Here is a 23,423-nt window from a genome sequence, read left to right as displayed (position 1 = left end):
AATTTTCACAGATTGTGTGTAATGTGTATATATGTTGCCGCTATAACAACAAATACTAAAAACAAAATAAAATTAATAGGGGGGCTCCCATACAACAAACGTGAATTTTTTGGCCGTTTTTGCTCTATATCAATAATAGCAATAGGTAGGTACTTGAATTTTTCACACAATCCTTAGTTTTATGTGTACTTTAATATTTGATAATAATATTAATATTTAATAAAAAATTAAGAGGGGCTCCCATACAAAAAACTTTGGCCTAATTTTGCTTTATATTGGCACGGAACCCTTCGTGCGCGAGTCCGACTCGCACTTGGCCGATTATTATTTTTTTGCGTCCACGTCGCAGGCTATAGGTCTTTCGACCATACCGCCTAGTCTTTCGTAGAATTTTCCTTTAAGTTTAAATTATAATCTGTAATATGTCTTTCGTAACACAATAAAGAAAATAATTAACGCCAGACATGTGTTCAAATACGCAAATACCTACAAATTCGCCAAGTATGGCACTGACATTTGATATTTGTGCAAAGTTTAAACACATTAAATTGTAGTTTACCATCATGAGACGGTTTTTCTGCGCACGTCAAAGTTGTACGGCCTGCGGCCTGCCACACTTGTCGCTCAAACTTTGGGCTTTATAGCAATTGTAGATTTTCAGAACGTCAATAATGGAGTGGAGTAATTACTTAGTTATCGAATTTCTTGAGCAGCAGCCTCAAAAAATTATATTATAAAAAATTAAATGCACTCAAATAAAATAGATAGACAGCATCCACAAAATCGTCGTCCAATCTGTCAGCCATCTTTGCAGTAACTGTGCCGTAAAACATTTGAAAACAAGTCTGGCAGGCACATCCTGTTTGCGCACGTCAATGTTTTTAAAGTTTGCTCAAACTTGGAAACCCATGTCTGGTGCCGGCTTTAGAGTATTCAAATGTGAGCTAATGTTGCTGCTTGTAAACTGGTGTAATGCTCAAACAAGAGATGTTCATGTGGATAAGGTTCAGTATCACAAGAGAATATTTGTTCAGGTATCAAACACGAGGACGAGCGACCCAACATAGATGACTGCGAGGGGCGAGGCCATGCCAGCGCAGCACAGTCCAGCAAGACACTCCACACCTGTGATGTTTGTTTGAAGAACTATTCAACAAGAAGCCATTTACTGAGGCACATGCAAACTCATACACGCTCATTTAGCTGTGACACATGCTCAAAAAACTTTTCAAGTAAACACGTTTTGATTGCACACATGAGTGTTCATACTGGCGAGAAGCCATTTAGTTGTGACATTTGTTCGAAGAAGTTTTCAAGAAAGAGCACTTTGACCACACACACAAGATTTCATAATGGCGAGAAATTATTTAGCTGTGACACATGTTCAAAGAATTTTTTTACAAAAGACGGATTGATTGTACACATAAGAAAACATACCGGCGAGAAACAATTGAGCTGTGATGTTTGTCCAAAGAAATTTTCAAGTAAAGCCCATTTGACTGTACACACAAGAGTTCATACAGGCGAGAAACCATATAGCTGTAATTTTTGTCTGAAGAATTTTTGTACAAAGAGCCAATTGATTGTACACACAAGAATTCATACTGGCGAGAGACCATATAGTTGTGACATATGTTCAAAGAAATTTTCAAGGAAAAGCCATTTGAATATACATATAATAAGAGTTCATATAGGCGAGAAACCATTTATTTGTGACATTTGTCCAAGTGTTTTCACTACAAAAAGAGATTTGACTGTGCACACAAGAAAACATACAGGCGAGAAACCATTTAGTTGTGACATTTGTTCAAAGAAATTTTTAAATAAATGCCATTTGACTGTACACACAAGAGCCCATAGAGGCGAGAAACCATATATATGTGATGTTTGTTCAAAGAATTTTTGCACTAAAAGTGGTTTGACTGTACACACAAGAGTGCATACAGGCGAGAAACCATATATATGTGATGTTTGTTCAAAGAATTATTGTACTAAAAGTGATTTGACTGTACACATAAGGGGGCATACGGGCGAAAAACCATATAGTTGTGAGATTTGTTCAAAGAAATTTTCAAAGAAAACCTATTTGACACTACACGAAAGAATTCATACAGGCGAGAAACCATTTAGCTGTGATTTTTGTCCAAAGAATTTTTGTACAAAGCGCCAATTGATTGTACACACAAGAATTCATACAGGAGAGAAACCATTTAGTTGTAACATTTGTTCAAAGAAATTTACTACAAAAAATGATTTGACTGTGCACACAAGAGTTCATACAGGAGAGAAACCATTTAGTTGTGACATATGTTCAAAGAAATTTTCAAGGAAAAGCCATTTAAATATACACACAAGAGTACATACGGGCGAGAAACCATTTATTTGTAACATTTGTCCAAGTAAATTTACTACAAAAAGAGATTTGACTGTACATACAATAAAACATACAGGCGAAAACCCATTTATGTCACAAACATTTGTTCAAAGAAATTTTCAGGGAAAAGACAATTGAATTTACACGCAAGAGTGCATACAGGCGAGAAACCATATAGCTGTGATGTTTGTCCACAGAATTTTTGTACAAAAAGCAAATTGACTGCACACACTAGAGTTCATACAGGCGAGAAACAATTTAGTTGTGACATTTGTTCGAAGATATTTACGTTAAAGAAACAGCTAGTTCAACACTTAGATGTCCATTTGAGCTAGAAACTATACAGGGTGCAATTTAACCTTCCTGTCAAATTTGAATATAGTGATCCTTGTGAAAAATAAATACTCGTATTTTTTCTTTTATAATCACTCAGTACTAAAATGTTGAGAAATAGCTTCCGAAAGTTATCCTACCAAACACCACAAAATATGGACACATGCGCGACCCGGCCCCGCCCTTCCGCTAGTAGTTCCGTAGCCCGTACGTAGTTCAATGACATTCTTGTTATTAATTATTATCTTAAGTTGCGAATTTTCCCTTCATACTTTGACGGGCTTAGGACCGTCAAAATGTAAAGGACATAGGTATGTTTCGAATAAAGTTAATTGATACACATCAAAAGAATGGAAAATTACAACTTTTTAATTTCGAACAATAAGCACTTTAGAAATTTAAAATAAATCTAAACCATATCCTTTGCATTTAGGCGTATTTAAAAAATTCAATCAACTAATTAAAAATCAAAACCACCCACCTCTAAATCATAACATCTTGTTTACACTTACAGTACTTTTGTTAAAACTGCAATGCGATTCGCTCTAAGCAGAGTCTAAAGCGCGCGCGCGTTTTTATTCATTGCTTTTAAGTTTGAGCACAACTCTGTCATTTTTAACCTCGTCAGACGCATATTCGATACGCGATTTTAGGCCTTCGAGGCTGGCCAGGTGTGTGCAGGTATTGCGAACTGTCCATAATCAGAGTCTTTGATTAAATGGACAAAATTGTTACGCGATTCAGATTCAGGTAAGTACCTACAACTGCTGTGCAATCAGCTGTTACGAAGACGAGGAAGGCTTTCTTGCTCGTACAGTCTCTGCGCTGCGCGTAAACTTTCGCCACTTAAAATATTGTAACACTCGCGAGTCGCGGTTAGAGTATATTTTGTCATAGATACGAGCGCGGCGGTGACAAATTAATTACGTCACTGCAATTCAACCGTAGACGGACGTCTGCGGAGTGCGGCGGCCGCGCCGGCCCGTGCGTCGGGCCCCCGCCGCCCGCGCGCCAACCCCGCTTTACCTCTGTAGCCGGTTTTTAGCGACTCCGCGCGACAGACTGGCGCCGTTTCAGTAGTGACCAAGCTGTACTGAATTAGGTTGGGATAAAAATATATGTTATTGTAAAAAAAATAACTGTGGTTTAATGGACTCTCCTAATGATACCTAAGCCCTAAAAAAATTTGGCAGGTAGGTTTAATTGCACCCTGTATACATATTATATGACGAAGAGAGGAGCTCAGAGTCATAAACAAAGCGTGTAACTGCTATTATACTTAGAATGGATACGCGGTGAATTCGACAGGAAGCTGGTTTCCAAATCCACCTGTCCGATTCTCTATTAAAATTTGCTTCTCCATTTAATGCTAATTTATTGTTTAAATACTGACGGACTGTTGTGATGTTTTTAATCAATGATGTTTTATTAAAGATTGCGTATGCTCATACAAAGCGGTCCTCAGAATTTGTACCTATACGACATATTAATACCTACCTCTGGTATATCTGGTATATCTATAAATTACAGCAATGAATGCGACAGATAATACGTTACGAATGATATAGAAAAGGATGAGTTGCACATCGGCACGCATGCGCGATTATTCTATGTCACAAGATCATCTGTCCTTATCACGCTGCAGTTGTCGTCCGTATTTTCTGTCCTTTTTTAGTTTAATTTTTTGCATTAAATAATTTGTCGATAATGTTGGAAAATATCCAATTAAAAATTAATTACTAGATGTTTTCATGTACTTACTTATGGTACGTAACTTTTTCATCCTTTTTTACCTTATAACTATAATTTTTGCATTTCCTAAAAACGCAGCTTGGCATTTTAAGTAAAAAACGTGACACAATGATATTCTAACGTGACACCTCGTCGCTCACTCGTTGCCAACATGCAACTAATTCAAAAGAAGGCACTTACCTTCATTTGGCCGTATCAGACTGTACGCGCTAGTGCGCTATCTACCTTTTTTTATAATAGAATATCATAGTTTTTAACATAGACTTAATATATACTATGTTTATGGTTTTTAATTATGTTATGCATGGAGTTCATTTGATTTAAAAGAAATAAAGATCAGTTGTCAACGAGCCGGCGTTTGATTACACAACATAGTGATAGCGGAAAAAATATTATTTTAGAAACTAAATAAAACGTGTAAATTCCATATTGTATTTACGTGGAAAGTGTTGCCAAACGTATTACTAATATAATACAAGTATGGAGTACGCTCGCCCGCCGCCAGAGCTCTGTTTGGGAGGCAACTCCGTCAGCCGGTCTGGCCAAACCCAGCTCCATGTTTTCATCAAGGCATCGGGGATGCATATGGAAGACAGCGAGGTGCAGGCTAGTCTGCTATTAAATCTTATCGGCCCGGACGGGTTCGATATATATGAAACTTTTAAATTTGAAAATGAGTTACGTGGGAGAGTCATGCTTTGGCACGAATGGGCCGGCTCGATCGGAGAAATACCACGTTCTCACAGAAAACCGGCGTGAAACAGCGCTAGCGCTGTGTTTCGCCGAGTATATATATTATCAAATTGGGATGACACCCTATATACCAAAAGAAAAATTTTGAAAATCGGTTAACAAACGGCGGAGTAATCGTTGAACATAAAAAAACGAACATAACACCTCCCCCATTTTGAAAGTTGGTTAAAATAGTAGCCTATGTGTTATTCTAATGTATAAGCTATATTATTGTAAAGTTTCATTAAAATCCGTTCAGTAGTTTTTGCGTGAAAGAGTAACAAACATCCATACATCCAAACAAACTTTCGCCTTTATAATATTAGTAGGATGTAAAAGTGAGTTTATTTCTTTGTATGTTACGTTGTCTCGCCTTTTCTTATTTATTTCGAGAATCCCCTTTAAAAACTTTTTCTTGTCCACATTTACAAAGTAATTATACGCTGTGAACACGGGCGTATATATAGCTTTGGTATATATACGGCTTTAAACGTAAAAAACGTAAAAAACCCTAACGTAAAAAAGCGGCCAAGTGCGAGTTGGAATCCGAGTTGGTTCCGCAGCAGCAAATAGGCAACGTGTTTAGGAAATCAAAAATATATTTTTTTATACAATATGTACCGCACCTATTTTAATCGGCGAGGTACATATATTATTGTCGAAATTGGACAAGTAAGATGGATAGTAATGGGGGTCCGGACCCCCAGGACACCCGTTGCAAGCGCACTGCCAACGCGTGTGCCAACTGCAGTGCGCAGTGCGCTTGTCTATATGGGGAGGCGGCATTAGCGGTGGGTTCAGAAACTGCAGCCATTTTAAAGTTTTGAAAAAGAAAATATACTTATTCAGAAAATTGCTTGATTAGGTAAATCTATACTAATATTATAAATGCGAAAGTATCTCTGTCTGTCTGTCTGTCTGTCTGTCTGTCTGTCTCGCTTTCACGCCAAAACTACTGAACCGATTGCAATGAAATTTTGTACACAGTTATTCTAGAGTCTGAGAAAGGACATAGGCTACATTTTGATGTGGGAAAATATCTTATTTCCATGAAAATATCGATGAAAATTACTTCGCATTGCGCGTGACCAGCGCTCATCCCGGGGGTCCTGGGTTCGAGTCCCGCAGGCGGAACAAAAAGTTTTTAATGTTCCTGGGTCTTGGATGTGTATTAAAATAATATTTCAAAAATCTTAAATATATTTTATGTGTAATATTATAAAAAATCCAGAAATATATCGACGCGATGCAATGAACATTTTAGTTCTAATACGATTCAACAGATGGCGCTTTATTTTTTTACTTCGTTGTAACATAGAACTAATCATACTTATTAGTTGTTATGTTTTTGTTTATAGTTTTTAATACGTTAGAATATTATGTTTAATAATGTTATCACTTGCTATAATAATAATCAATCTATCTTATCTTATAGAACTCCTACTGCATTTCTAAGGAGTTCGAGTGTGTTGTGTTGGCCTATATTCCATCCAGAAAATATATCAATGCAATCAGCAATCAACATTTTAATTCTAATATATGAAAACAGATGGCGCTTTATTTTTTTACTTCATTATTATAACAGAACTAATCATACCTACTTTATTATATATTATTGTTTTTATTCATAACTAGCTGTTGCCCGCGACTTCGTCCGCGTGGACTTTAGTTTATAGCGCGCGGTGTCAACAAAATTTGTGTCAAATTTAAAAACTTTTTAAAACCCTGGTAAGTGGTACCCCTCTTAGGGCCGCGCAGCGCGCTACACCGGAATGGCAGCGCTGAAAGTGCTTGCCTCGCCGCTGCCATTCCGGTGTAGCGCGGCCCTTAAGAGGATACAACAGCGGCTAGAGAAATGAAAAAAAAGTACGTGTAATATCTATAGCTGTCTCCCTTACCTCAAGCCTATACCGCAGAACGCGATAGAGACAACTGCAGAAAATCCAGAAAATCAACGATTCGTTGTCCCCTGATTCCTTCTCCAAAACTTAACCGATTTAAGTACTTTTTTCATTAAAGATTAAAAAAAGGCTTGAGCTGTGTTCCTATGTTTTGCTTTTTTTGTATAATCTAGCCAAATCTGTTTTCTGGACGTTTGAACACAGTGGAAAATCTGGCCATTTTTTTGGGTTTTTGAACGTTCATATCTTATTTAATAATTAAATTATGAAAAAAAAAATAAAACATAGGGACATTGTATTAGTGGCCGTAGATATTCAGGAAAAAAAATATAACTCTACTAGCATTATCCAGGGAGGAAACAGGGGACAACGTTTGTATGGAAAAAAGGGCGGTGTGGAATCCTCTTAATTAATCAAAATACCTAAAAACAGCTGTGCAGTGTGCACATAATCTGTACTAATATTATGAATGCGAAAGTATCTCTGTCTGTCAGTCTCGCTTTCACGCCAAACGCCAAAACTACCGAACCGATTGTAATGAAATTTTGTATACTGATAGTCTAAAGCCTGAGAAAGGACATAGGCTACTTTTTTACTGGAAAAAAGGGTTGTAAGGGTCGTAAATTTGTTCAAAAAATTCATAATAGATGGCGCCGTGCGTCTTCTACATCGCGCTGACGCTTGCTCAAAAGTCTTTCTATAAGAGGTGGTATCATCTTACATTTAAGTCTCGATTTTTTTCGATTGTTATATCTATTCTACGGTATTAAATAACTCAGTACTTTATCTGTGCAGGCAGTGACGTAACCTTAATACCAAATTTCACCAACGACTGTTAAAGTTAATGCTCGAATTAGTATCACGTTAGCTGTTTCGTTTTTCATATGAATGAAAGAGAAGACAGGATATTTTAACAAGCTGTTAACACTAACAGACGTTGGTGAAATTGGGGCTAAACCTATCAATGATAAATAGTTTATGGGTAAAGTTGTGTAATTGGGGGGCTAAATAAGCTTTAAAATTTGGCATAATATATAAAGTTTAACATACAAAAATGAAGTACTTATTGTTTGCACACTGCACAGCTGTATTGATTTAATGGGTACCAGGGTTTTTTTATAAAAGCTTTTGACACCAATTTTGTTGACATCGCGCGCTATAAACTGAAGTCCACGCGGACGAAGTCGCGGGCAACAGCTAGTTATAAATATATATTTTAGACAACAAGGACTAATCATTTAGTTAAGAGCAAAATAAAATATCTGCGAAGCTTAGTTGAGAAAATATGAAGCTTAATTTTTCTATATTTTAAAATGTCCCCTACAGGCTCCTACAGGCTTAAATAACCTTTGAATCGTCAGTGCTTTATATGGAAGGTTCTTTGGGGTATACTAAACATCTCCTATTCTTTCTTTTCTTTTTAATCTGACAGATCCGACGACATTTCAATATTAAAAAAATATATATAAATTACCCATCACGTGAGAAATCTGATTTCTATACCATGATAACTAGACACATGTCAGAAGAATACTTATTATGATTACAGAATACCTATAACGGAACCCTAACAAGCAGATTTTTTGTGTATTGATAGATTAATAGTTATATAATTTAAGAGTATTATTGTCCTACAAATAGGGCAATCGATATTATAGGACCATCAAGCCAAATTACGAAATCCTCTCTATTTCTGTTAGAAAGAAAAAAGCTTAGAGCATTAAACCAGGCTGGTTTAATGCTCTAAGCCAGGAAAAAAGGGATGACACTACGATGTTGCCACTTTTTAATTTCTACACTTTCTTGACAGACTATAGTTAAGGCTTAGGCAAATAATGATAGAGGCACTACTAAAGAGTAAAAATTACTTAATATTTTTACTTTTAAGTCGGTTTTTTAATTTTCTGTTCATGTCTATTCTTTTCTTTCCAATCATACTTCTCTTCTTAGCCCTCTGCCCAATTTAGAGCATACTCGTATGAGCTTGTGTTAGTGCCCAAGTTTGGCACCCATATGTTAGAACGGGTAGAATGCATTTATTAAACAGTTTTCTTTTTTAATAATAATAATATTCTTTATTTGCATATTATATATGGTACAATAAGGTGATAAGTATTCTAGAAGTGTCTTACATATTTTGTCGATGATCTCGACGTGCTTTATTTGTTATCCACCACAACAATACATAAGACAACGTTACAGTCCAGATTAATATACAGTTAATAACACACTAGACTTATCTTAATAACATAACACTTTGCGAAATAAAATACGTTGTACAAGATTTATCAGTGGACACCAAACTAGGCAAAGCCTGTATCTTGGTGGTCCTAGTTTTGCGCAATCAATTTCACAAAAAACTGTTAGTCTAATGCCACGGGCGTATTATACTTATTGATAAGGGGAGGATCCCTAACGTAAAAAAGCGGCCATGTGCGAGTTGGAATCGCCTATGAAGGGTTCCGCAGCAGAAAATAGGCAACGTGTTTAGGAAATCAAAAATATTTTTTTATACCTGTACCGCATCGATTTTAATCGGCGAGGTACATATATAATTGTCAAAATCGGACAAGTAAGATGGATAGTAATGGGGGGGGGGGGGTCCGGACCCCCAGGACACCCTTCTTATATACGCCCTTGACTAATGCCGTGGACGTAAAAAAAGGCGGACGGAGTCGGGAGTCTTATTAAACACATCACTGTGTCTTCAGAGTCGGCCACGCACACATTTTTACGCCAGTCAAATGGCCGGACTAGCGTAAGAATGTGTGCGTGCGGACCGTGTACGTGCAGTCAGCCTGGCCGACTCTGAGGACATAGTGCTGTGTATGGTGGAACTCCGTCCGCCTATTTTTATACGTCCATGCTATTTGCTTTACAGTTTGAATGATACATTAATTGTAAATCATCTTAAATATTACACTTAATAACATTATTGGTTTAAGTCAGTCAAATATCAATAAGTAATAATAGTTGTTAATATGATCATTTCTATGATCATACATAGGATCCAATATATATGATCATTTGATCATATCTGTATATTACATTATCATATTTCATTGATCCTATTTTACGTCATATGTGGTTTCAATTGCCAATGGAGAGCGCTAACGCTGACAGGTATTGACGTCAGGGTTACTAGATCTCAGAGAATTCGATGTGTCAAAAGACATCGTCATTTTTAATATGGCTTGTTTTTTGTTATTTCAGCAAGATTATCCGAGTATATAATTAGAAAAATAATTACATTACATTATTTGAAACATATTAACGAACAAGAAATTAAAAACTCTTTTTTATATTAAATAACTGGCAACACCTATTTCTATGACCGTATTGGATCCAATCTCTCAGCAAATGTCAAAAATCTATGATCAAGGAAGAAGTGGGTCTCCTTGCCTCACTCCTCTCTGTATTTTTATTTCTTCCTTCTTTCAGCCATCTTAGTTTTTGTCAGACTTTCACACTAATATGACCAATACTTGTAAATATCTAATGAAGATGAAAAAGATCTCATTTGAAAGCTAAACTTATGGACTACGCTTGCACAGAGAATTTTGTCGAATAAAACAAATAAAAACCAAAATTTATAAAAAATTTGAATTTTTAAGCTTTATTTTCATAATTCTTTTTTGTTGTTGTGTTTAACATCTCGATCGTGGAAAAACCAGACACAATAGCTTATGACTTATCTGTTGTAATCGCGGCCGCATGTGGCCGCTTGGGAGTTGAAGCATCTCGCCTGTATTAAGTCAAGTATGCACACACTGGACTTAATACAGTCTAATCACTTTTCGTACGAAATTTCTTTGGACAAACATCACTGGCTTGTATGTTTTCTTGTGTGTACAATCAAATTGCTTTTCTGTGCAAATTTCTTTGAACAAATGTCACAACTAAATGGTTTCTCGCCCGAATGAACTGTTGTGTGTACAGTCAATTCTTTTTTTGTAGAAAACTTCTTTGAACATATGTCACAACTAAATGGTTTCTCGCCTATGTGAACTCTGTAAATGTGTGAATTCAAATTGCACTTAAAACGAAAATTCTTAAAACAAACATTACAGCTATATGATTTCTCATCTGTATGAACTATTGTGTGTTTAGTCAACCCTGTTTTTGTATAAAACTTCTTTGAACACTTGTCACAACTAAATGGTTTCTCGCCTGTATGAACTCTTATGTGTCCAATCAATATGCTTTTCAGTAAAAATTTCTTTGAACATATGTCACAACTAAATGGTTTCTCGCCCGTATGATTTGTTGTGTGTATAGTCAATTCTTTTTTTGTAGAAAAATTCTTTGAACATATGTCACAACTAAATGGTTTCTCGCCTATGTGAACGCTGTAAATATGTGAATTCAAATTGCTCTTTTCACGAAAATTCTTAAAACAAACATTACAGCGATATTGTTTCTCATCTGTATGAACTTTTTTGTGTTTAGTCAACCTTATTTTTGTAGCAAACTTCTTTGAACACATGTCACAACTAAATGGTTTCTCGCCTGTATGAACTCTTGTGTGTTCATCCAAAGTTTTTTGACTGCAAAAATTTTTTGAACATGTTTCACAGCTAAATGAGTATGTATGAGTTTGCATGTGATTCAGTAAATACCTTCTTGATGAATAATTCTTCAAACAAACATCACAGGTGTGAAGTATCTTGCTGGACTGTGCTGTGTGTGTGTGGGTGTGTTCAGCCAACTCTTTTGTTGTAGTAAATTCACTAAGACAAATGTCACAGCTAAATGGTTTCTCGCCAGTATGAACACAGTTTATGTGTTCAGTCAAAGCTTGTTTATTTGAAAAAGAAATTGAGCATGTGTCACAGCTAAATGAGCATGTATTAGTTTTCATGTGCCTCAGTAAATTGCTTCTTGTTGAATAGTTCTTCAAACAAACATCACAGGTGTGGGGTGTCTTGCTGGCCTGTGCTGCGCTGGCATGGCCTCGCCCCTCGCAGTCATCTGTGTTGGGTCGCTCGTCCTCGTGTTTGATACCTGAACAAAATATTCTCATGTGATACTGAACCAATCCACGTGTACATCACTTGCTTGCGCATTACACCAATATACAAGTAGTAACATTAACTAAAAGGCCTTATAGACGTACGAACTTAAAGTACGCTTGTTTTCAGTTCGCGAACTTACTCGGCTCGCGTCGGTGACACACGACAATGGCTCGTACTGGATTACCATGCCCCCAGGCTCGCGGCTCGCGGCTCTTTGCTGACACACAGGCGATTAAGATCGTCGAGCCGTAAGTCCGCGTACTTACTCGCACGTCTGGTTTTCGAAAAATCTTGATAGTTAACGGAGATAGAAAGGACTTCATACTTTGATTTGATGGTCCTAAAATATGGATTGTTCTATTTGTAGCACAATCTTACTCTTAAATTATATAACTACTAGCTGTTGCCCGCGACTTCGTCCGCGTGGACTTTAGTTTATAGTTGTTCCCGTACATCGATTGAATCGTTTACGCACAAATCAGAAAGTATATTATGTGGGAACCGCACATTTTTCCGGGACAAAAACATTCCTTGTCCCAGATTCAAATTAGTATCTCCAATCTCCATGCCAAAATTGATTAAATAGTTTAGGCCAGGGCTTCCCGAACTGTGCGTCGTGACGCCCCGGTGCATCGCAACATTGTCCCAAGGGCGTCGCATGTCAACACAACCAAATCGAGTAAACACCTCGCCCATTATGTCTTTCATATATCCCGGGGAGTGTATATCCCCGGTTTCACAAGATATGCTCAGAAAAGCAAGCGCATCGTTCACTTTAGCCAGCCTTGCTCGCTTATGCTTGTGTTTTGATTTGGTCATTATTTCCTAGTAACCATATATAAATGTCCAAATAGTGTTTTACGATAACCTATGTTGGGTAGGCTAGTTCTAAAATTAGAAAGTATTTTTGGGGGCTGGGTTGAGGGGCGTGGTAAAGAAATGGCAAAGTCCCAAGGGCATCACAGTACAAATAGGTTTGGGAAGCCCTGGTTTAGGCGATAATCATAAAAGTGTATTGTGCGGGAACCGTACATTTTCCGGGACAAAATTAGTATTCTTTGTCCTTTCCCGAGACTCAAAGTATATCCATACCAAATTCCATCAAAATAGATTGAATAGTTTACGCGCAAATCATAAAAGTATATTGTGCAGTAACCGTACATTTTTCCGAGACAAAATGTATCCTATGTTCTTTTTCGGGATTCAAAGTATCTTTATACCAAATTTCAGCAAAATAGGTCCAGCCGTTTACGCGTGATGTCGTAACCACGCGTAATATAACGTTCTGCGCGGCTTCGCCCGCGTAAATTAGATATTTCACAGACAAATTAGTCCACAAAAAATAGCCTATGATTATTCACGTGGTCTACTTCTTATCTGTGCCAAATAACAGAAACATTGCTCCAGTAGTTCGTGAGATAAGCCCTTTCAAATAATTTCCTCCGTTTTTCCACACTTTCCTCTATTCCTTCCCTCTTATTAGTCTTTGTGTGATAAGATATAGCCTATAGCCTTTCTCGATAAATGGACTCTCTAACATTGAAAGAATTTTTGAAATCGGACCAGTAGTTCCTGAGATTAGCGCGTTCAAATAAGCCATTTCAAATAATTTCCCCCGTTTTTACCACACTTTTCTCTATTTCTTCGCTTCTATTAGTTTTAACATGATGAAATATATCCTATAGCCTTTCTCAATAAATGGGCTATCTAAAACTGAAAAAAAAATTCAAATTAGACCAGTAATTCCTGAGATTAGTGCGTTCAAATAAGCCCTTTCAAATAATTTTCCCCCGTTGTTTCCACACTTTCCTCTATTTCTTCGCTCCTATTAGTCTTAGCGTGATAAAATATAGCCTGAAGCCTTCCTCGATAAATGGGCTATCTAACACTGAAATAATTTTTCAAATCGGACTGGTAGTTCTTGAGATTAGCGCGTTCAAACAAACAAACAAACTAACAAACTCTTCCGCTTTATAATATTAGTATAGATAAATCTACCAATATACAAAAAATCAACTGGTTAGGGTTCCGTTTTAGAGTTCTGTAATCAACAAAACTTGGTTGACTACGGTACCCTAAAACGGAACCCTAACCAGCTGATTTTTTGTATATTTTTAGGTTAATAGTTATTTAATTTAAGAGTAACATTTATAAAAAGTAACATAAATGACGTATAATTCTTAACCATAGATAAGAGTTAAGACGTCTTGTGTGTTGCCAATAATATAGTTACGTGGCGGCGACGCGCGACTATTTGACTCAATGCGACAACAATTAAAGTTATTTAAGTTATTCGCTAGCTGTTCTAGTTACTTGGTTTATAATGATATCCATGTCGTCACCAATGGCTCTTGCGGAAGACCGGCGCTGAATATGCCCCTGGGTGTACCAGCAAATGCCGAGCATGAGCTAATTTGCGGCTGCTAATTGGAATTATAATATCATATTATTATGTAAATCTGCACCATGTCTGTATGTAGTTGCAAATAAACTTTATTATTATTATAAAACGCAACTTATAGGAGTAGGTAGCTCTGATCATTACTGTCTATTGCATGATTATTCGGGTAATTTTGCGTTTCGACTGCAATAAAATGCACATAATATCTCATTGCAATATTATTCGGGGAAATTGTTTAGGATAAGAATATTGGTAAACATCTATTACTTGACTATCTGTATATAGTATAGCTGCAATTTTGGTAAGCTGCACTCAGAGAATAAGCAAAAAATCAGTTTAGTGCCGCTAAATTTAGTCTAGCAAATCTTATATATAAAATTCTCGTGTCACAATGTTAGGCCCCGTACTCCTCCGAAACGGCTTTACTGATTTTAACCAAATTTTATATGCATATTCAGTGGGTCTGAGAATCGGCTACTGGGTACTTTTTATATTGATAAGTGCATTTTTTGAATAAATTATAGTTTTTTAGTGACGTTTGTGCGACGGGATAGCGATGGACGTCGCCATGGTAACATACTTATTTAGTCACTTCAATAAAATAATATGGGCGAAATACTTTATACCTATTATGGCAAAGCAACATTAGCCGGGACAGCTAGTAATAAGTAAATATGTCACTTAAAAAGCACTAAATGGGCTTACTGATAATTCATTTATTTATTCTCTCTCGGTAGGTAGGTTACTTTTAGTATTATAGCAGGGATATTTTGAAGGAATAATAAAGAAGCCGTTTAGTTTTATAATTATAATATTTAAGAAAATGTAACATTTTTTTTTTTGTTATTAAAAATTATAATATTATTAAGTATAATCAAACAATCAAAATTCAAAAGTTAATTTTTAATATTATACTTATTGTATAATTAATGCTCGTTTTGCCTTTGACGGCCGGCCACGTTTCCTCTTTTCTACTATGGGAATATTTTTTGCTTTAAGTGGAGGCACCACATGCTTTAAGCGGATGGCTAAGCCAATCACGTGTTTACATACGTAGAAATTAAAAAAAGCTGGGCAGTCACATTTTCCCTCTCTCCATTCCTCTCCTTCAATTGGCAGTGAGACAAGCCACTTACTGAAATTTTGTTTCTTGAAATCATCAAAACTTTCCCACTGTGCGTCGAAAACTTCACAATTAGTAGCTTGACCAGCTGGTATTTGATAATAATTATAATTGTCATCTTTACGCAGCATAATTACTTCTTTGGTTTTTTTGGCCCACTGGTAGGCTTCTGTCCAGTGTTTTGTAGTTAAAGAGGGTGTGTTTGCAATGTAATTGTCTTCAGGGTTAGTAATATATTTATTGGACCATTGATGTACCATTTCTTCTGCAACCATCAAAAATCTGGACAAAGGAAAGCGTTCTCGCAGAGTGTGGGTGTCCTTTATAACTCTATTAAATGACTCCAAAGCGTTGTTGGTTGATGGAGAATTGGGGGCCGCTCCCAAAAACCAGTTACGATTTTGTTCTAACCACTGTTCTTTGAAATAAGTGATAAATTCAGTCTGATCTTTATATTTTTGAAGAAAAGCATTAGAAGCTGCGTCAAATACATTTTCGTGAGTTATAGAATGCAACGAATCAACATCATTCATAATATTATTACGCAAAACCTTGCTTTTGATCTTTTCAACCCTTTCTTGAATTTTTCTTTTTGCGTGTGCCCAACACATGCGCACTACCACATTATCTCCAAAAACTTCAAGAAATGCGTTTTGAATACTTTTAGCAGCATCACAAACCAATACTTTTGGATTCCAAGAAATTTCAAAAATTTCGAATATTTTGTCCTTAAGCCCTTGAAACATCAATTTGAAGTCTTCTTTTTGTTCATTACTTGAAACCGTTAAACATATAGGATGGAACTTGCGGTTTTGGTCAGTGGTTCCACAGACCAAAATAGGAAAACCCTGCCAGAGGAATTTGTATGTGGCATCTGCATGAACGACGCTGGCATTTTTTGAAATTTCAATCAAATATTTTGTGGAAATAATAAAACTGAAAATGGGATTTTTTTCATCACTATCATCAATTTGGTGACAAATCACAAAAGCTTCATGTGGATCTATAGGAAGACTTGAGTGTGAATTGATCCAAGCTGCAAGCTCTCCTAAACTTATGGTCGACTGCTCGTATACAGCACGACGTCGATCGCTTAGATAATTTCTTAACTGAGACATCTTAGGAACTTGAATATTTTCCATCTTTGTAAGACATTGCATTATTGCTTTTGGTTTCATTTTTAAATCAAATAATCGATTAATTTCGTTTTTTAGAGTGTCACACAAACCGTAAGCCGAGGCAAACTCCTTTTTTTCGTCATGATCGTGATCAGCATTAGTTTTAAACAAAATCACGGAATCTGCAGTGCTGTCCAATAGTAAATAAATCCTAGCAGAGCATTGTGGACCACGTCTTTTCAACTTGTTGCACCTATAATATTTCTTATTCCCGTCTTCTGTTTCGTGACAATAATGTAGTGCCCAAATACCTTCAGTTTTAACGTACGTTTCGGCTTGTTCCCAGTTATCAAACTTTTGAACTAAGTTCCAGTCCAAGCACAGCTTTTTTTTCTTAACTACCAATTCTTCAATATCACTACTATTTTTCGTGTCCGAATCATAGTCTGGAACTAACATCTTGTCATCAAACAATCGAAAATATCAATAATTATGCAAAAATCTAACGATAACAAAACTGCGATACAATTTGATTGCTACAAATCGCCGTACAGTCACCGAATGACAATACTCGCACACGATTGGCTACCTGTGTTATGCGTCGGCTTCTGTTCCGCCCACTTTACACTTTACTTTACAAAACAACTATTTAAATGGCCATCCAAAATTAAAATATGCTTTCCAGTCAAATAAGTTGATTGTAGAAATGTTTTCTCTGCTGACCGAATGTATAATCTTACTGACCAAGTAATTATTCTGCAGAGTGACTGTTTACTTTGCAGATACATAATAAAACTTGCTGCCAGTTTGTGTTTAAATTGCTGACCATTTCATGATTATTTACAGAACACGAATTGCAGCCTGATTGTAATTATTGCTAACAAAATCTTTGTATGCTGACCAAATGATTTATTAGCGGTTATTTCTTGCAAACCAAATTTTTAAATGGCATACACATAATTCTCATAATTAAGTGGGTATAATTTTATCTTTGCTCTCGCAATAGCCACTGACATACAGGGGGGTCAAAAGTGCGTCGAAACGTTTCGTGTAAATAGTACACGGCATGCGCGCGGCCTGCTGGAACTAGGCCTGCGCACTTCCGTGCGCTTTGATTTATAGTTTAAGTGTGTGATGAATTATGATAAATAAATATAAATAAAATAAATAAATAAATATTTAATATATTACCTTTACCTTTTGGCTGACCCCCCCAGCCCTTGGGATCTTCTACGACCAGGTGTGTTGTTGGACTTTGGTGGACATGTTTGTTAATATCACTTTGACTTGGTCGCACTATACAATCCACAACCCGTGAGTCTTGCACTGTTCCATCAATTTCATTTCCATGTTGATTGGTGGTTTTTTCTTCTTTTACTCCATAGTCAATACCTTTGTCTGTTATTTCAATCTCACAAGTATCTACAATTTGTCAAAGTGTAAGGATAATAATTACAAATGGGAAACTATGTGAAGACAGATGGATGGATGTTCAACTGTTGTGCAAAAACTATATACAATAAGGAGCTAGCGAACAGAACCGGATTAGGCCGTATACGTGGGAGAGCCATGCTTCGGCACGAATGGGCCGGCTCGACCGGAGAAATACCACGTTCTCACAGAAAACCGGCGTGAAACAGCGCCTGCGCTGTGTTTCGCCGAGTGAGTGAGTTTACCGGAGGCCCAATTCCACTACCCTATTCCCTTCCCTACCCTCTCCTATTCCCTTCCCTCCCCTTCCATCCCTACCCTCCTTTATTACCCTATTCCCTCTAAAAGGCCGGCAACGCACCTGCAGCTCTTCTGATGCTGCGAGTGTCCATGGGCAACGGAAGTTGCTTTCCATCAGGTGACACGTTTGCTCGTTTGCCCCCTTATTTCATGAAAAAAAAAAAAGGCCGAGAGAAAAACAAATTACTTACACAATGGCTAAAAACTAGTATCAACTACTGTTACTGAACTAATCCGCTTTTGTTTGAAAATAAACTTTTTAGAGCCTTTTTTGTTTTGATTGCCAGTTTTGATTGAAAATATTAACAGGGATTGACGCAGATGGGTCAAGAGAAGACAATTCAAAAATTACTTTCACACTCAAATGAACTTAACCGGTTTTATTCCCTAGCACATCATATTATCTTGATGGTTTTTTTTTTTTTTTTAATTATTATAAAATTGGGGCCATCTATAGACTGTTCGTCCATATCCTTTTTTTGTTATTTTATTATTTAGATTTTTCGCACCAAGGATAATTGAAATAATATTATGAATTTATTATCTTGATGGTTAAATATATGGGAAATTAATGTAAGTTTTATATTGATTGCAGATCTAATGATGTTCTACTTCTGTACTCCCGCCTGGAAAAGTCAGGTAAAAATATACTCACACTCAGTAATCTCCATTTCAAATTTTATGGGCACATCATCATGTTCCATGTGTCTGTACTGGACATTCTCAAATTCCAGAGGCTCCTGTTTGACTAACACGACATGGTCCTGTACCGTTTCATTTTCAATATTCTGTGTCGTAAGATGGACTAAAGTTTTTGTTAACTGTAACATTATGTTTAATAGCAATTTTAAATAAATATTTTCAAAAATGTTACTTAATACATTCATACATACTTAATACAATCATTAAGGATGCTCATTTTTTAACTTTTAGGTACCTGGCCACTGCTTGTTACAATGTTCTGAAGGTTGGCAACTTGTTGTAGTCTCGCACGACATATGTAGCACAGAAAACATAACTCTGCTTTCACCTGTTTGACAACAATAACAAGATAGATAAAGTCTGATATGAAGTTAGGATTGCTAGATAATGATTTTATTCATCACTCTCATGTTACGCATTTTCCAGGCAATTGTCATATTTCAACAACACCAGATACACGATCGAGGTATTAACTATGTGAAACATACGAAATAGAAAAAAACCGGCCAAGTGCGTGTCAGGCCATGCACAATATAGGGTTCCGTAGTACCGCTAGTTTTTTTTTATTTGTGTATAGTCAATGAATGTGTGGGAGGATGACCTTCCAAAAGGTTGGAGGAGATTTGCCAGGGTCAGAGACAAATGGAAGGAAATGGGGAAGGCCTATGTCGAAGGACATCCTAACTAAATGTGTTTTTATTGTTTTGCTATAAAAATTGTATGGTTACAGTCAGTGAATAAAGGTTTTATTATTTATTTATATAGTCAATGAATATACATTTATAACATGTTTTACACTACTAACAAAATCATCTCAGTTACTGGACTATTACTCAATATCTTATGAAGTCTTTTTAGCCCTGATAGTTTTCCTTTTAAATTTAGCTTATTTCCTACTCCTGTGAATTTTTTCACATTTCCAGCAGCAACCGTTTAGCTGGTATAAAGGGGGGACACTGGACTCTAACAATTTTTTCCACTTACCTAATATTCACAAACGGATCCCTAAATCGGAAAATGATCTATGAATACTCAATATTTTTAAAAAACCTATTCAACGACACCCCACACGATGGGGTGGACGCGAAAAAAATATATCATCCCCGCTTGATGTGTAGGGAAGGTACCATATTTTTTTTTTTTTTAAGATTTCATGTACCTAATTTTTGTCATGTACCATTTTGTAGGCATCATTAATATGTGCATTCATGCCAAATTACAGCTTTGTAGGTTCTATAGTCTCTGAGCAAAGCCGCGGTCAGACAAACAGACAGACGGACAGACGGACAGACGGACAGACAGACAGACAGACAGACAGACAGACAGACAGACAGACAGACAGACAGACAGACAGACACACACACACACAGACGGACGGACAGAGCGAAACTATAAGGGTTCCTTGTTGACTACGGAACCCTAAAGAACAAAAAGAGTTTTGAATGATCCGGATTCTAATTATTTAACACAATCTACAGTTTTGGAATAAAAAAATAAGTTTTACCTTAAATTCAGCTAGTTTCTCATAAACATTTTGCAGATCTGTACCGTAAATGTTGATAATTCTTTTATTTTCAGATAGGCATATAGAGCAGCAACTTTTATTGAACATTTCGTGGGAGGTATTTTAGTGTAATTATTTTATTTCGATAATTCTAAACTCTGGTGATCGGTGAACACAGATATTTCGCATTTATTACACAGATTACTAGTATACCTATATTTATTAGTTCTTCTTCTTCTTCTTTTTTTTTTTTTATATAATGGCACTTCGGCTATAACCATGGCTAGTGTCGAGTATAATATTATGGCGGGAAAACAATATTCTTTAATACAATTTTTTATATATTATCGTCAGGTCAGTCAGGTCTAAAGTCTAGTCAAAGTCTAAGTATAAAGTCAATACAGTCAAGAAGTCAAGTCGGTCGATTCAGTAAAGTGGTAGGACGCTTTACTGAAACTTTTGATGGAGTTTTGGAGGGAACACAAAAGAGCACGTTTCTGGTTATTACATCACTCTCCCACACTTGCGCACGATAACGAATATTTAATGGTTAATATCCTAATAATATTACACATTAAAAACGCAGATAACACAATTTTAGGAAAATAATATAAAAACACAACGTCACTCTTTCTTTTTTTTTTTTCTTCTATTTTGGCAACTTGACACAAAGGATGCGTATTGTGCCACAGACAGGGTAAAAAGGTAAGGAACGGCGGAAGGAATAAAAGGAAACGGAATTTGGAAGAAAGTTAATTAAAACAGTGTGGTAAATAATTAAATTCTACAATAAACTAAATGACATATAACTTATTCTAAATATTAATATTATTTAATGTTAAGTAATTAGATATACAATTATATACATATTTATCATTGGAAGCAAGTAGTATATTTACAGAAGTAGGAAATGGAATAAGGATTAAAGACAGTTTATTATACAGTTGGGAATGATCATGGAGGGAACACGATAGGATAATGTGGTTTAAGTCACCTACTTCTCCACAGTCACATAAATCATCATCTTTAACGCCAATTCTCCTAAGATGCGTTGGAATGCACATATGACCCAGTCTCATCCGAATAATTGATGTTGTTATATTTTTAGAGAGGAATATTTTAGAAAACCAGGGCTTAGTAGGGATCTCTGGTTGAATTTTACGATACTGTATAGCTTTTGTTTGACTACTCAAGGCCCACGACTTATTCCAAGATTTCAATAGGGAACTCCGTGCCAGAGCAGCCAAATCATGCGCATAATTATTAAAAGGGAACAAATCACCACTGAAAACAGCCTCTTTTGCCAATTTGTCGGCAATTTCATTGCCAACAATTCCGCAATGGCTAGGTATCCATATAAATGTTATTGAAAAGCCTTGAAGTTTACATTGATATAGAAGGTTTCTAACTTGGACAATAATTGGATAACAATTTTTTGATTTAAAAGGAAATTTAATCAGGGATTGTAGAGAGCTTAAAGAATCTGTAAATATTAGAGTCTCTTTAAGCCTGCCAAGTAAAATATACTCAACAGCCTTAAAAAGGCCGTAACACTCTCCTGTAAAAACAGATGTTTCAGGCGGAAACTTTACTTTTTGTACAATATTATATTGTAAATGGTAGACACCAACTCCAACACAACTATCTGTAGTATCCTTAGATGCATCTGTATACATGTGGTGGTAACCCTGCCAATTGTTATTCGTGATGTACTTAAATATATTGTTAGCAAAATATGTATCTGTTTTTTGAATGCCAATGTCAAGTCTAATATCAGGCACAAGCGTTAGAGCTTCATATACTGAATCAAATAATGGAAAAGTTTGAGAACGAAAAGTGGGGGCGTCAATTACTAAGAATTTACGATAACTAGTAAGAAGTAAGGGATGAGATTTATGATGCCAGTATTTATTATTACTATGACACAGTTGAAATAAAGTTCTAAGTTTTGGAATTAAGGGATGATTTTTAAATTGATAACAACGAACAAAATATTTATCCGCCAGATATTGTCGACGGAGTTGAAGAGGAGGTTCGCAACATTCCAACTGAAGTGCGTTTATTGGGGATGATCTCATAGCTCCGCAGATTATACGCAAGGCTTTCGCTTGTATTTTGTCCATTTTTTGTAGACCAGTTACGCTACACGGCTCCAAAAGAAAAGTGCCATAATCTAGGACACTCCTAATTATTGCATTATAAATTAATTTCATAGTAAATGGATGTGATCCCCACCAGACACCAGATAAACACCTTAACATATTTAGAAGCCGCTCACATTTGGAACAGATGTAATCGATGTGTGCGTTGCCATTTAATTTTCCATCTAAATATAGCCCTAAAAATTTGACTTTGTCTTTAACGGGAATTGGCACTCCATCATAAATAATAGTAATAGGAGGAGGCATACGCATACGGGTAAATAAGACGACGGAACTTTTATTGATGGACAAGTCTAAGCCATGCTTGTCCATCCAAGATTTTAACTGTTTCAAAGCGCTAATAAGATCTCTACATGCAATATTTATCGAACTATTGATTACATAAATAGCCTTGTCATCTGCATATTGAAGTAATTTTATGATACTTAAATCTAGACAATTTTCTAAGTCGGATGTGTATATATCGTAAAGTAGTGGACTTAAGACTGACCCCTGAGGAATGCCTTTTCGAACAGTTCTAGTTTCCAAAGAGTTATTTAAAATTATTATTCTTTCTATTAAAATATTAATAATGA

At 36.2% G+C, this 23,423-nt stretch overlaps 3 protein-coding genes across 9 annotated transcripts in view; 2 read left to right on the top strand and 1 right to left on the bottom strand.

Annotated features, from left to right (window-relative positions):
• Window positions 1-20,867, bottom strand: part of LOC121738209 (gastrula zinc finger protein XlCGF57.1-like) — a 76,145-nt gene extending 55,278 nt beyond the window's left edge. Inside the window, exons 1-6 of one of the 4 annotated variants that reach the window (XM_042130154.1) lie at window positions 20,687-20,867; window positions 19,418-19,510; window positions 19,136-19,301; window positions 17,941-18,171; window positions 11,876-12,096; window positions 10,783-11,788 (exon numbers count right to left, since the gene is read on the bottom strand). In XM_042130154.1, the coding sequence (XP_041986088.1) occupies window positions 10,916-11,788; window positions 11,876-12,096; window positions 17,941-18,171; window positions 19,136-19,301; window positions 19,418-19,510; window positions 20,687-20,794 (1,692 nt within the window). In that variant the 5' untranslated portion in view covers window positions 20,795-20,867 and the 3' untranslated portion in view covers window positions 10,783-10,915. Of the gene's footprint in view, window positions 1-10,782; window positions 12,097-17,940; window positions 18,172-19,135; window positions 19,302-19,417; window positions 19,511-20,686 lie in introns of those variants that run through there. The other 3 variants (XM_042130155.1, XM_042130156.1, XM_042130152.1) reach the window with 3 other exon arrangements.
• Window positions 1-23,423, top strand: part of LOC121738200 (zinc finger protein 260-like) — a 190,336-nt gene that overhangs the window by 18,598 nt on the left and 148,315 nt on the right. For 3 of the 4 annotated variants that reach the window (XM_042130117.1, XM_042130116.1, XM_042130118.1), the window contains exons 7-8: window positions 1,779-1,969; window positions 2,054-2,526. In XM_042130117.1, coding sequence (XP_041986051.1) covers window positions 1,779-1,969; window positions 2,054-2,512 — 650 coding nt within the window. In that variant the 3' untranslated portion in view covers window positions 2,513-2,526. Of the gene's footprint in view, window positions 1-1,778; window positions 1,970-2,053; window positions 2,527-19,075; window positions 19,120-23,423 lie in introns of those variants that run through there. The other variant, XM_042130119.1, reaches the window with a different exon arrangement.
• LOC121738206 (zinc finger protein OZF-like) overlaps window positions 1-23,423 on the top strand; it is a 137,480-nt gene that overhangs the window by 69,312 nt on the left and 44,745 nt on the right. The gene's annotated exons all lie outside the window — the stretch shown is intronic.

The sequence above is a fragment of the Aricia agestis genome, chromosome 22 (assembly GCF_905147365.1).
Source record: "Aricia agestis chromosome 22, ilAriAges1.1, whole genome shotgun sequence".
Lineage (NCBI taxonomy): Eukaryota > Metazoa > Arthropoda > Insecta > Lepidoptera > Lycaenidae > Aricia > Aricia agestis.
Note: the sequence above shows the minus strand (reverse complement) of the source record. Positions and strands in the feature narration are given on the sequence as shown.